The sequence below is a fragment of the Buteo buteo genome, chromosome Z, assembly GCF_964188355.1.
Source record: "Buteo buteo chromosome Z, bButBut1.hap1.1, whole genome shotgun sequence".
In the NCBI taxonomy this organism is placed as follows: domain Eukaryota; kingdom Metazoa; phylum Chordata; class Aves; order Accipitriformes; family Accipitridae; genus Buteo; species Buteo buteo.
Genome location: NC_134204.1, coordinates 89,294,085 through 89,307,995, shown reverse-complemented (window position 1 = coordinate 89,307,995; position 13,911 = coordinate 89,294,085). Strand labels below are relative to the sequence as shown.

At 66.0% G+C, this 13,911-nt stretch overlaps 2 protein-coding genes across 2 annotated transcripts; one reads left to right on the top strand and one right to left on the bottom strand.

Annotated features, from left to right (window-relative positions):
• Positions 1-226: 226 nt before the first annotated feature.
• On the bottom strand, positions 227-1,742 carry BLOC1S3 (biogenesis of lysosomal organelles complex 1 subunit 3). The gene is made up of 2 exons (XM_075019577.1): positions 1,633-1,742; positions 227-1,368 (listed from the first exon to the last, which is right to left on the bottom strand). Exon 2 carries the CDS (start codon positions 1,363-1,365, stop codon positions 850-852), a length of 516 nt encoding a protein of 171 aa, XP_074875678.1. The 5' UTR covers positions 1,366-1,368; positions 1,633-1,742; the 3' UTR covers positions 227-849.
• Positions 1,743-9,115: 7,373 nt separating this feature from the next.
• NKPD1 (NTPase KAP family P-loop domain containing 1) lies at positions 9,116-13,295 on the top strand. The gene is made up of 4 exons (XM_075020864.1): positions 9,116-9,139; positions 10,074-10,218; positions 11,024-11,155; positions 11,656-13,295. The coding sequence occupies exons 1-4, from the start codon at positions 9,116-9,118 to the stop codon at positions 13,293-13,295; spliced, it is 1,941 nt and encodes a 646-aa protein (XP_074876965.1).
• The last annotated feature ends 616 nt before the right edge of the window (positions 13,296-13,911 follow it).

The window sequence follows — 13,911 nt, the reverse complement described above, 5'->3', positions numbered from 1 at the left end:
CTCCTGGGGACAGCAGGGACATCACCAGGGGGTGGCAGGGGACAGTGCCAGGGCTTGGGGACACCACACTCCTGTCCCACCACTGAGCTCGAAGGCCACTGTGATGTGACACCAGCACCCATGTCACCGTTACCCTGTGTCCCCCCCCGCCACAGCCGAACACTGCAGGGTGTCCCTGTCCCCCCTCCGGTGACACCGCTGTCCCCACAGCACTGGCCAAGCTCACTGCAGCGGTGACACCACCAGGGCTTTATTCGGTTCCGGGTCACACAAAATGGTGGCATTTGGGGACAAGAGTGGCTGGAGCTGAGCCAGGGCTGCAGTTCGGTGATGGTGGCAGCTGGCCACGAGGCCACCAGTGATGACGTCTCCAGAGCGCAGAGGTCCTGGGGGGGGCCAGGTGGGCGGTCTCTGTGCCAAAGCCACCATTTGGTGCCACGGTGGCTACACCAGTCACGATGGCATCCCGGTGTGGAGGTCTTTGGGGACAGCGTGGGGTGCCGCAGCCACCACGACCGCACCCTCGGGAAGACACTGAGGTGACGATGCTGGCGGTGACCACCCTGCTGCAGAGGACATGGTGCCGGTGACGCCATGAGGACGTTGGTAATCCCGCATGGATGCCAGTGACGCCATGAAGATGCCGGTGACGCCATGAGGATTTTGGTGACACCACGAGAATGCTGGTGATGCCATGAGGATGTTGGTGATGTCACGAGGACACTGCTGCTGCTGGCAACTGCCTGCAGACACCAGGCAGACGATGTCAGTCAGCGACGCTGCTGCCAGTACTGACCGCCGTGCCAGATCCTGGTGGTACTGGCAGTTCTGTCAAGCCACCACTCCCGGTCAGAGTGCCGGCAGCTCCCCGCGGATCTCGGGCAGGAGGCGGCAGGCGGTGACGATATCGACGGTGGCGGCCACGGCACGCAGGTCACGGCGAGCCAGGCGCAGGCAGTGAGCGGCGGCGGCGGCGGTTGCCTGCGCCCGACCCAGGGCGCCCCCCAGTCCCCCCAGGTGCCGGGCGGCAGTGCCGTAGCTCTGCCGTAAGGCGCTGCCCACCGCCCCCCGCAACCGCCCCGAACCTTCCCACAGCCGCTGCTGCAGCAGCGAGGGGCCCCCCTGGCCGCCCCCCCAAATCGCCGCCGGCTCCTCTGCCGTCACCGGGGGGAGCTTCGGCCTCTGCCCCCCCCCTTCTTCCTCCTCCTTCTCTTCTTCCTCCTCTTCTTCGGTCTCGGAGGCTTCACCCGGCACCTTCAGCCCGGCCCCGGGGACACCCCCGGCCGCCCCCGCCAGCAGCTCCGGCTCCGAGTCACTTTCGGAGGCTTCGCCCGGCACCACCCTGAGGGGGCGGGGGGCGGCCATGGCCTGGGGGAGGACACACGGGGAGGGAAGGGGGGAGTCACGGCGGCAGCACCACCCCCCCAGCGACCCCAACCGGGGGGGGGCGGGGCTCCGGCCTTGGCCCCGGGGTCCTGCAGAGTGTCTGCCCCCCCCTCTGTGCTCAGATCCCCCCCCCCCCGCTCCGAGCCGCCCCCTCCCCGGTACAACAGGGACCCCGCCGGGCCCCCCAAACCGTGTCCCCCCACCCCCGGCCCAGCCCCACGGGACCACCCCCAGGAGATCTCCCACCTCCTTCCCGGCGCCGCCGCAGGTCACATGACGGGCGGCCCGCGCGAGCGCCACATCACGTGAGACGCCCGGCCGTTTCCCCGGAAGTGCCCTCACACGACATGGCGACAGGGGCGCTGCCGGGATTGGAACTGCGCATGCGCGGGGCGGGGAGAGGGTGGTGCGCTCTGCCCCCTAGCGGCGGGAGGACCGCGGGGAGCGCTGCGGCTCTTGGGGCGGGGCGGCACGGACACGGACACGGACACGGACACGGACACGACACCCCTGGGTGTCCCCTGTCCCCAGCCCCCATGTCCCGTCCCCCCCAGGGAGGCCCCGATGTCCCCACCCTGCCCCAGGGACACGGGGACACGGGGAGAGCCGGTGACTGGTTTAATGGGGGTCCTGCAGGGCAATGGGGGGGGACAGCGGGGGCCGGGGGGACACTCACACACAGGCCTGGGGTGGCCCCTGCCTGGAGAGACCCCCTGGCTTTGTCCCCAGCCCTGTGCCCAGAGCCACCATGTCTTTGTCCCCATTCCTGTCGTTGTCCCCCACCCCATCGCTGTCTCCCGCCCTATTCTTGTCCCCATCCCATCATTGTCCCCGTTCCCATCCCTGTACCCAAAGCCACCACGTCCTTGTCCCCATCCCATCCTTGTCCCCATCCCCGCCCTTATCCCTGTGCCCAGAGCCACCATGGCCTTGTCCCCACCTCTGTCTTTGTCCCCATCCCTGTCCTTGTTGTCCCCCACCCTGCCCTTGTCCCCATCGCTGTCCCCATCCCTGCCCTTATGCCTGTGTCCAGAGCTGCCATGTCCTTGCCCCCTCTCCTGTCCTTGTCCCCCTCCCCATCCTTGTCCCCATCCCTGTGCCCAGAGCCACCATGTCCTCATCCCCATCATGTCCTCATCCCCATCATGTCCTCATCCCCTCCATGTCCTCATCCCCATCATGTCCTCATCCCCTCCATGTCCTTGTCCCCGTCCCCATCCTTGTCCCCGTCCCCGAGCCCGGTGCCCGATGGCGGGTGTCCCCAGGATGGGGGGGTGGCTCAGCACGTGATGCAGGCGAGGGTGACGTCCCCGGCCACCTCCAGCCGGTCGATGGTGGCCGGTGGCAGCCGGTGGCTGTAGTCGCAGACGTGGCGCCCGTTCACCCACAGGGCGAAGGCCTCGCTGAGCGGCCGGATCTCCAGCTGGGTGACGTGGGGGATGTCACCATGGGGGACAGGGACCCCCACACCCCGGGGGGCACCCACCCGCGGGGACACCCACCCGGCAGGAGCTGGGTTGGGACTGGGACTGGGGCCGGTATCAGGACCAGAAGCAGGACTGGTCCCAGGATCAGCGCTGGGATCAGGACCAGGACTGGGAGCAGGATCAGGACCAGGACTGGTACTGGGATGGGGACCGGGACCAGGACCAGGACCATGTCATGGGCCAGGACAGGGACTGGGACTAGGACTAGGAACAGGACCAGAACTGGGACCAGGACAAGGGCTAAGGCCAGGACTAGGACCGGGACAAAGACCAAGACCAAGTCCAGGAGCAGAACCAGGACCGGGACCAGGACCAGGACCAAGACCAAGACTATGTCCAGGACCATGTCCAAGACCAGGACCGGGACCGGGACAGGGACCACGACCACGTCCAGGTCCAGAACCAAGACTAGGACCGGGACCAGGACTGGGATGACACCCAGGACCAGGACCAGGACTGGGACCACAGCGGGGGCCAGGCCTAGAGCCAGGCGCAGGTGGCGGCTCACCTGGAAGGGCTGCCCACGCTGGAAGGGCATGGGGCCGGTGGTGTGCCGCTCCTCGGGCCCCCAGCACCCTTGCTGGCGGGTGTTGCGCACCAGCACGCCCTCGCGCAGGCGGGGGTTGACGTGCAGCACCAGGTTCCCCAAGGCGTTGCTCCACAGGTTGGCGTGGAACCTGCGGACGGGGGCGCCCGTCCGGTACCCACCACCCACCCCTGGACCCCCACAGCACCCAGCACTAGAACCCCAAAACATCCAGCACCCACCCCTGGACGCACCCAGCACTCAGCCCTGGACCCATCCGGCACCCAGCCCTGAACCCCACCCAGCACCCAGCCCTGGATCCCCCCTCAGCATCCAGACCTGGACCCCGCCCCAACGTCCAGCACCCAGCCCTGGACTCCCATGGACCCCAAATCCTGCAACATCCTTACCTCCTGGAGCACCCTGAACCCCCACCTGCAGCCCCCTGAACCCCCACCTGCAGCCCCCTGAACCCCCCCCAGCTCCCTGACCTCCTGCAGCCCCCTGCCCTGCCACAGCAGCCTCCTGACTCCCCCCATCAGCACCCTGACCTCCCACAGCACCCTGACCCCCACATCAGCACCCTGCCTCCCCCATCCCCCTGACCTCCTGCAGCCCCCTGCCCCCCCCCCCAGCACCCTGACCTGTCGGCATTGGCGAGGACGGTGCCCACAATAGTGATGGGCTGGATCAGGCCCGAGGGTCCCTTGCTCAGCAACATGTGGAAGGGGACCGCCTGCGGGGACACTCGTCAGTCCCCGGGAACCCACCGCCACCCCCCATCACCCCACTGTCACCCCGCACTCACCGGGTTGCTGACGATCACCGGCACGTTGGGCTGTGGGGAGAGGAGAGTGGGTGCTGGGGGGGAGAGTGGGGGTGGCCCCCGGGTCACCCCTGGCACCCATGGGTGCCCCCAACTGAGCCCTGCTGGGTGCTGAGCACCGCGGGCTTGGTGGGAGAGTCAGGGTGCTCGCATAGCCCTGTGCACCCCCCCGTGGGTGCTCACAGGCGCCTGCGTACCCATGCACCCCCCCGTGGGTGCTCACAAGTGCCTGTACACCACCCGTGGGTGCTCACACACCCCTGTGCACCCACCCGTGGGTGCTCGCAGGCACCCATGCACGCACCCATGGGTGCTCACACACAGCCGTGCACCCAAACACCCACCTCCCCATAGACCCTCGTGGGCCCCCCCACCCTTGTCACCCCACATGGACTGACCCCAGGGTGCCCCAGCACCCTGACCCCCACCTCCCCGACACCCCCTCACTCACGGGTGTCACTGGAGTGGGCAGCGCCGGCACCCCGGTACCTGCAGCCGCGTTCTGGGGGAGCAGAGGGACACGGAGTTGGGGACGGGGCCACCACGGCACGGGGACATCACCCACTGCTGACCCCCACCCCTGCATGTCCCCTCACCCCGCGGGTGTCCCCAATCCCCCCTGGATGTCCCCAATCTCCCGGGGTCCCCAAGTCCCCCAGAGGTCCGTGACCCCACGGATGTCCCCAAGCCCTGGGTGTCCCCAGCCCCCTCAGACACCCCAAAGGAGGTCTCTGTGTGTCCCACCCCCCCAGGGTCCCCAACCTCCCCGAGACTTCCCTCTTGACACGGATATCTCTGATTGGCCATGGGTGTCCCCAACCCCATGGATGTCCCCAACCTCCTGGGGTCCCCGATGGCCCCAGGTGTCCCCAACTCCCTAGATGTCCCCAACCCCCTTAGATCTGTCCCCCTCCCAGATGTCCCCCACCTCCTGGAATCCCCGATCCCCCCAGATGTCCCCAACCCCCTGGATGTCCCCAAACTCCTGGGGTCCCCGATGCCCCCAGATGTCCCCAACCTCTGGATGTCCCCAACCCCCTGGATGTCCCCAAACTCCTGGGGTCCCCGATGCCCCCAGATGTCCCCAACCTCTGGATGTCCCCAACCCCCTGGATGTCCCCAAACTCCTGGGGTCCCCGATGCCCCCAGATGTCCCCAACCTCTGGATGTCCCCAACCCCCTGGATGTCCCCATCCGGGGGGGGGTCTGGGGGTACTCACGGAGCCGGTGAAGGTGATGCAGGTGAGAGTGACATCACCAGTGACCTCGAGGGCCTGGACGCTGGCGAGGGGCAGGCGGTGCAGGAACTCCAGGGCGTGCTGTCCGTTCACTGCCACCTGCGGGGACAGAGGGACATCGGGGTGGGGGGGTGGCAAGGGGACGCACCCAGGAGCAGGGCTATGCCCTCCATGGGTGTCTGGGGGTCTGAGCACCCATAGCTGGGGGTCTGGAGGTCTGAGCACCCATAGCAGGGGATAGGGGGGTCTGAGCACCCATAGCGGGGGATACGGGGGTCTGAGCACCCATAGCTGGGGGTCTGGAGGTCTGAGCACCCATAGCGGGGAATAGGGGGGTCTGAGCACCCATAGGTGGGGGTCTGGAGGTCTGAGCACCCATAGCAGGGCATATGGAGGTCTGAGCACCCATAGGTGGGGGTCTGAGCACCCATAGCTGGGGGTCTGGAGGTCTGAGCACCCATAGTGGGGGATGGGGGGGTCTGAGCACCCATAGGTGGGGGTCTGAGCACCCATAGCTGGGGATCGAGCAGCCATAGCTGGGCATTTGGAGGTCTGAGCACCCACAGGTGGGGGGGGGGGGTCTGAGCAGCCATAGGTGGGGGGGTCTGAGCACCCATAGGTGGGAGTCTGAGCACCCACAGGTGGGAGTCTGAGCACCCATAGCTGGGGGTCGAGCACCCATAGCTGGGGGTCGAGCAGCCATAGGTGGGGGGGTCTGAGCACCCATAGCTGGGGACCTGGGGGTCTGAGCACCCATAGGTGGGGGGGGTCTGAGCACCCATAGCTGAGGGTCTGAGCACCCATAGCTGAGGACCTGGGGGTCTGAGCACCCATAGGTGGGGGGGGTCTGAGCACCCATAGCTGAGGGTCTGAGCACCCATAGCTGAGGACCTGGGGGTCTGAGCACCCATGGGTGGGGGGGGTCTGAGCACCCACGGCCAGGGGTCCCACCTGGTAGCCGTGCTCCTGGGTGCTGATGATGAGCTCGAGGACCCCCCCGGGGGAGAGGCGGGGGACGGTGCAGCGTTCGTCGGACACCCACAGCCCCCCCCGCCGTGCGGTGCAGGCCAGCATCGGCCCCCCCAAGAAACTGCATGTCAGCTGGAGGGCGACGTCGTCCCCCGCGCACCGCAGGGCCACCGTGAACCTGCCACACCGGCACCGTGGGTGGGGGCACCCGGCACCCCCCCCCCTTAGGTGGGGGGGCACCCCAATAAACAACCCCATGAGTGGGGGGCCCCCCCATGGGTTGGGAGGCACCCTCCTGCATACCCCCCAGCTTGGTGACACCCCCAGTTTAGTGGGCACCCTCCCAGTTTAGGACTCACCCTCCCAGTTTGGGGGTACCCCCCACCCCCCCACTCCCTCCCCCCCGATTTGGGTCCCAGCCCCCCAGTTTGGGGGCACCCTCCCCCTTCCATGCTCCCTTGCACCCAACCTTTGCCCTTCCCCATGGCACCCAGCCAGCTTTGGGGTAGTGGCTGCTGGGGTGGGGCACTGGGTGATACTGGGGGGGTACTGGGAGATACTGGGGGGGGTACCCACCTGTTTACCTGGGGCTGGACTCGCCCCTGGATTATCACCATCCTTCCCCCACTCAGCCCCCCGAAAATGTACCCCAGGAAGGGGACGCTCTGGATGGGGACAGGGACGAGGGGGACATGTTGACCCCCAGGGGGGACGACACAACACCAAGGCCAGATGTCACTGCTGGCCCCCCCCACCCTGATGGCCCCCCAGCCCCATACAGCACACCATTCTATATACACCCCCCCCCCCCCCCTTAGTCCCATATAGACCCCTCAGGCTCATACGGTCACCCCCACACCCATAGGGTCTCCCCTGGCCCCGTAGAATACCCCGGGTCCCATAGGGTCCCCCCAGCCCTATAGGATCCCCCCGGCCCCATAGGCTCCCCCCAGTGGTCTTCCTTGGTCCCATAGGATCCTCCCAACCCCATAGTGTCCCCCCATAGGGTCTCCCCCGGCCCCATAGGATCCCCCCGACCCCATAGGGTCCCCCCATAGGGTCTCCCCTGGCCCCATAGGGTCTCCCCTGACCCCATAGGATCCCCCCAACCCCATAGGGTCCCCCCATAGGGCCCCCTCCCCAGCCCCCTCCTGTCCCCATAGAATACCCTTGGGGTCCCCCCAACCCCATAGGATCCCCCTTGGTCCCATAGGATCCTCTGGCACCATAGGGTCTCCCTGGCCCCATATAGCTTCTCTGGACCCATATACCACCTTCCCCCCTGCCCCACCTGGGCCCTATAGACCCCATAGTGCCCTGCTCACCGGGTTGATGATGGGAGGCTGGGGGCCCATGGTGGCTGCTGGTCTGGGGGTCCCTGGTTGGGGGGGGTCCCTGGCTGCTGGTGGTCCCTGGCTGGGGGGGTCCCTGGGTGCTGGTGATCGCTGGTGATCCCACGGGCGGGCGCAGTCCGTCCCTTGTGAGCTCTGTCCTCTCCCACTCTCACTTTCAGTTCTCCACGGTGGCACGTGCATAGAGGGTGGCCCCATTACCCTTGTCCCCACGGGGACCCACCCACCACCCGTGTCCCCATGGGGACCCACCAGACACCCCAACTCCGTGTCCCCATGTCCCCATGGGCACCCACCTGCCAGCCGTGTCCTCACGTCCTCTCCTTGACCCCGCATCTCTGTCTCCCATGTCCGTGTCCCCTGTGTCCCCTCCTTGTCCCCACGTCCCTGCAACCCTGTCGTCGCCCCCACCCCATCTTCCATGCCCCCCATGTCCCCTGGGTGGGTGGGGGTGTGTGGGCAGAACTGGTTTTGGGGTGGAAAATCCCACTTTTGGTGGCGGGGTGGGTGGCCGGCCAGCGTCACCCATTCTGGTGGGCGGCCAGTGTCACCAGTGCTGGTGGCCGGCAGATGCCATCTGTGCCCGGGCCAGCAGGTTCCTCTGGCAGGAGCCACCAGCCACAGGAAGTGGCGATGTCACGGCGATGGTGGCGTGGCCGTGTCATGGGCAGCGGCTGTCCCAGCCGCTGGCTCCTGACTCTGCCTGATGGGGTGTCCCCATGTCCCCGCACCCCCATCGCCCTTTCACCCCCCATGTCCCCCTGTCCCCTGCCACCCAAATGTCCCCCCCATCCCCTGCATCCCCCCTACATCCCCCATGTCTTCCCATCCTCGGCATCCCAAATGTCCCCCCATGTCCCTGCATCCTCGCATATCCCCTGCATCCCTGATGTCCCCCCATATTCCCTGTGCCCCCCTGTCCCCTGCATCCCTGATGTCCCCCATGTCCCCGCACCCCTCATACCCCCCCCCATCCCTGATGTGCCCCATCCCCTGCACCCCCCCATGTCCCCCCATCCCTGCATCCCCATATCCCCTCTGCCCCCCTCATCCCCTTCCCTGGCCATCTCCTTCCCCCCCCTCCAGTCTCCAGCAGGATCGTCCCATCCCAACCCACACCCCAATCCCTCCATGGGGCTGGATCCAACCGGGCGTTGCTGGGCCCTGACTCAGGAGAAGCTCCCGCCGGCACAGCCGGAATTTCTGCCTGATCCACACCTAATTATTTCCTCCCCAACCGAGCAGTGGCAGGGCCGGATCCTGATCCCCTCTCCGTATAAATCCGGTGGTGAGCCGGTGCCAGGGACCGATGTGGCCGGAGGCAGACGGGGATGGAGCCGGAGGTGTTGTCTGGGGTAGGACGGGGATGGGGACGGGGCAGGATGAGGCCCCGGGGGGGGGGGGGTGGCCATAGGGTGGCTTGGGGGGGGGTGCTGGGGGGTGGAGAGGGTGTGGGGGCTCAGCCAGTGATCCTAGCCCAGCCACCAGTGTCCCCAGTATAGGCTGTCCCATGGTCACCAGTATCACCAGTACAGGGTGGGCTAGGGTCACTGGTGTCTCCTGTATAGGCTGGGCTATGGTGACCAGTGTCCTCAGTACAGGGTGGGCTATGGTGGCCAGCGTCCCCAGTACAGGCTGAGCTAAGGTCACCAGTATCCCCAGTATAGGCTGGGCTATAGTGACCAGTGTCCCCTGCATAGGCTGTCCCTCTGTCCCCAGTACAGCCTCGGCTATGGTCACTGGTGTCCCCAGTATGGGCTGTCCCAGTGTCTTCAGTCTAGGCTGTCCCATGGTCACCAGTGTCCCCAGTAAAGGCTGTCCCATGGTCACCAGTGTCCCCAGTAAAGGCTGACCCTGTGCCCCTCGTACAGACTCTTCCAGAGTCCCCAGTCCAGCCTGCCCTATGGGCCCCAGTGCTCCCAGTCCAGGCTGGCTCCTGCCCCCCAGTGTCCCCAGCACCAGCTGCAGCCTGGCCCCCAGCATCCAGCAGGACAGTGTGCCCTGGTTAGTCCCCATCATCCCACTCCAGTCTGTCCCAGTCTGTCCTCACACCCCTCCCAGACCCCGCCCCCGTCACCCAGGTCCCCCCGCATTGTCCCCACAGAGGCACCCGGGGAGGGGACGTGGGCTCCCTGAGGCCCTTGGAGACAAGGATGGGGTCATCCCCAAAACCACCCCAAGACCATGAGGTGGCTCTGATCCCACGTTCCTGTGTCCCCACGTCCGCGGGGTGTCCCCACGTCCGCGGGGTGTGCAGCAGCGGGTGTCACTTGTCCCTCCGTCCGGCAGGGTGCCTGCTCGCTGGCGTGTGGGGGGGCCCTGGCGGGACCCCCGGGGTGCCACGAGGAGCGGCTGGCCTGCCTGGGGCCGGGGGGGGACACCTGCACCTGCCGCGACGGCGCCTTCGTGGAGGTGGAGGCCGGGGAGCACCAAGGTACGGGGGTATGGGAGGCACCTGTGGGGATGGGGATAGCTGGGGGGGACCAGGCCCTCCTGTCCTGCCTGACCATCCCATCCCATCCCATCCCATCCCATCCCATCCCATCCCATCCCATCCCATCCCATCCCATCCCGTCATGTCCCGTCCCGTCCCATCCTGTCCCATCCCATCCCATCCCCATCCCGTCCCATCCTGAATCAATCCCATCCTACCCCATTCCAAACTCATTCCATCCCACCCCATTGCCATCCTGTCCTGTCCCACCCCAAATCAATCCCATTCCCATCCCATCTGCATCCCATCCTACCCCATCCTGTTCTGCCCCATCCTGTCCCACCCCATCCCAAACCCATCCCATCCCCATCCCATTCCATGCCACCCAATCCAACCCCATCCCACCCCACCCCATCTTATCCCATCCCACCCCATCCCCATCCTGTCCTGCCCCATCCTGTCCCATCCCCATCCCATGCCAAATCAATCCCATCCCATCCCACTCCATTCCATGCCACCCAATCCAACCCCATCCCATCCCGTCCCACCCCATCCCCATTCCATCCCGTCCCAGGATCCTAGCACCCATCAGCATTACATCCCCTGGCATTGATTATCCCCACCCTTAATTACAACCTCTGCCAACTGGGCTCCCCCCCCTCCGATTTGGGGTCTGCATTACTGCAGTACTCGTGTCCCCATGGGGGGGGGTGGGTGGGTTGGGCTCCCTGGCGCCTGCAGACACTGGCGGGGGGAGGGAGGGGGGACACAAGGTCACCCCAACTGTCCCTTTCCCGGTCCCCAGAGGCGCTGACGGAGGATGACATCTACTGCCGCTGCCTCTCCAAGACGCTGTGCCACACAGCCACCCCCGTCACCGTGGGCTTCTACGCCCCCTGTGGCCACCGCCTCGACTCCCTGCTGCACAAGGTCACCGGTGGGTGTGGGGACACGGGGACATCATGGGTCACACCCCCCCTCATCCCCCTGGACCCTCCCAGACACCCCCAGCCGGGTGCTGGGCGTCCCCATGGTACCAGCATTCTGCCCGTTTGCACCCTGGATTTGGGGTCCCTGTTGCTTGTCCCACCACCCCATTTTCTTCTATGGATTTGGGGTCCCCCATTGCACCAGCACCCCCCCACCCCATCCCATCCCAGGGATTCCTCACCCATCCCACCCCATCCCACTGCATCTCATCACATCCCATCCCATCCCATCCCCATCCCAGTTTCTCCCCTGAGTTTGAAGTCCCTCTTGCATGAGCACCCATCCCATGTCTCCTTACATTTGGGGTCCCCGTTGCACCAGCACCCATCCTACCCCATCCCATTTCTCCCCCACCATTGGGTTCCCCCGTTTGCTCCCCCCCAAAAAATCTGGGGGCACCTTCACCCCCTGGTCCCTCACCCCCATCCCCGTCCCCCCCCTCCTCAGGCTTCATGCGGGAGGAGATGGCACAGCGGGAAGAGGCCGAGCTGCACCGGAGCCACCAGAAGCCACGTAGCCCTGAGGGTTGGGGGTTGCTCCTGGTCCTCTGGTATTTGGCCTTCTACAAGCCCATCATCACCGAGGGCCACCTGAGGAGGAAGAACATCGAGTTCATCTTCATCCGCTTCAGCGCCTGGCAGTACGCCGGCTGCGACAAACTCTGGGCCGGTTTGGTCACCACCCTCTGCGACAGCATCCGCCACCATTTTGGAGCTCTGCCCCTCAGTGTCTACCATGTTATGGGCACCCGACCCCGCTTCGCCTCCGGCTTCAGCCAGAAGGAGTGGGTCCTCAAGAAGGGCACCTGCCTCAAGCTTTGGGGGATGCTCTTCGTCCTGGCTGCTGGCCTCAGCATCCTCCTGGTAGCCCTCTTGGTACCCGGCATCAAGGACCACCACGCCTTGAAGGTGGTGGGCAGCGCCGTCACCTCGCTCTCAGGTTCCAGTTTGGTTTTGGGAGCTTTGTCTGTCCTGAAGAACCTGCTGGTTAGCGAGAAGCAGAAGATTGAGCGGTTGACCAACAGTGAGAGGTTCACCAGTCAGCTGGGCTTCATGAGCAAGGTGCGCAACGAGGTGGAGGTGCTGGTTGACTTCTTGGCTTTCATGGAGATCTTTGAACGCCGACGGCTCCGTGTGGTGCTGGAGATCACCAGCCTGGACATCTGCTACCCAGAGAAGGTGGCTGGTGTCCTCAACGCCATGAACACCTTGCTCTCCGATGCCAACACCCCCTTCATCTTCATCTTGGCCGTGGACCCCAGCGTCATCGTCCCCTGCCTGGAGCAGACCAGCTGCATGAAGGGTCTTGCCGACAACGGTTACCTCTACCTCAACCGGACGGTGACGTTGCCCTTCTCCATCCCTGAGATGGGTGCCCGCTCCCGCCTGCAATGCCTGGAAGCCGCCGTCCAAACGCGGGAGGACCTCATGTACCGCATCATCACCAGCAATGTGGAACGCCGCCGAGCCAAGTGCCAGGGCATCCCGGTGGTTCCCAGCCGGCGGGAAGCAGATGACGAAGCCGTCCGCTGCATCCACGAGGCTTTCCGCTGCCTCCATGACAGCGCCGATGCTCTCGCCCGTTACCTCCCCACCAACGGCGCCCACGTCCGCCGCATCGTCAACACCATCCCCATCACCCTACGGCTCCTCCTGCACCGCGCCGGCACCCCCGACACCCCCTCACCCCGCGCTGCCGCCGCTTGGGTAGTGTTGGCCGACCAGTGGCCGTGCCGACTGAGCTGGGCACTGCAGTGCCTGGAAGATGCTTGGCAGAGCCAACCGGCGCCAGATTTCGGCACGCAATCCTTGTGGAGCATCTTCCAGGAGAACGTGGGGGAACTGAGCGCCCTGCGGCAGCAGTTGCACAACGTCCTCAGCCTGGATGAGGACCCTGAGCTTTTCCAGACCTTCCTTGCCTGTGACTTCCCCTTCACCGCCCGTGATGCCCGTGCCTTCCTCGGTGTCACCGTCAACTTGGACCACTCCATCCGGCACAAGATGGGGCTCCTACGCGGCCTCAACCGCTTGCAGAAAGCCGCCGCCGCCCCGGTGTCTCGTGGCATCCAGTGTCCCCACCCCGAGTGATGGGTGGCACCGGCATCGGGTCTCCGGGTGATGCCTCCGGCTGTGGGGTCCCCAAAATAGGCTTGGACATCAGTGACACTGGGGTGTCCCCGCGGCCAGTGGCCTGAGGGTGCCCGTGACTTGTTGTCCTCCCCAGCATATTGTGGGACCTGTTTGGGGACGAGGATGGGGACAGTTCCTGTCCCACCCCCCCCTCCACGAAAAGACACTTGCAGGGGGTGAAAATGCCACCAGAGGATGGAACTGGGGTGACTGGGAGAGACTGGGGAGCACTGGGAGAGACTGGAGGGGACTAGGGGAGACCTGAGATGACCCAGGGGGTTCCTGGCGGTGCGGGGTGGTGGTCCCTGCCATCCCAGGAACCCCTGGCATCTGGGTGACCTTCACCCCCCTGGGACCCGACCCCCCCATGCCTGGGACCCCAGCACCCACTGCCACCCCCCCCCCCCCTTTGGGGACCATCCCCCAGTGAGTGGGTCCCTGGAGGGGGGATATGGGGGACACCCCCAAGAAGTAGCCATTGGCGTATCAGGGTGGCCCCAAAGTGGGGACATCCCTGAGCCGCATCCCCTGGGAACGCCCGGTGAAGCTCCCCAGGACCGCTGGGCTCATCCCA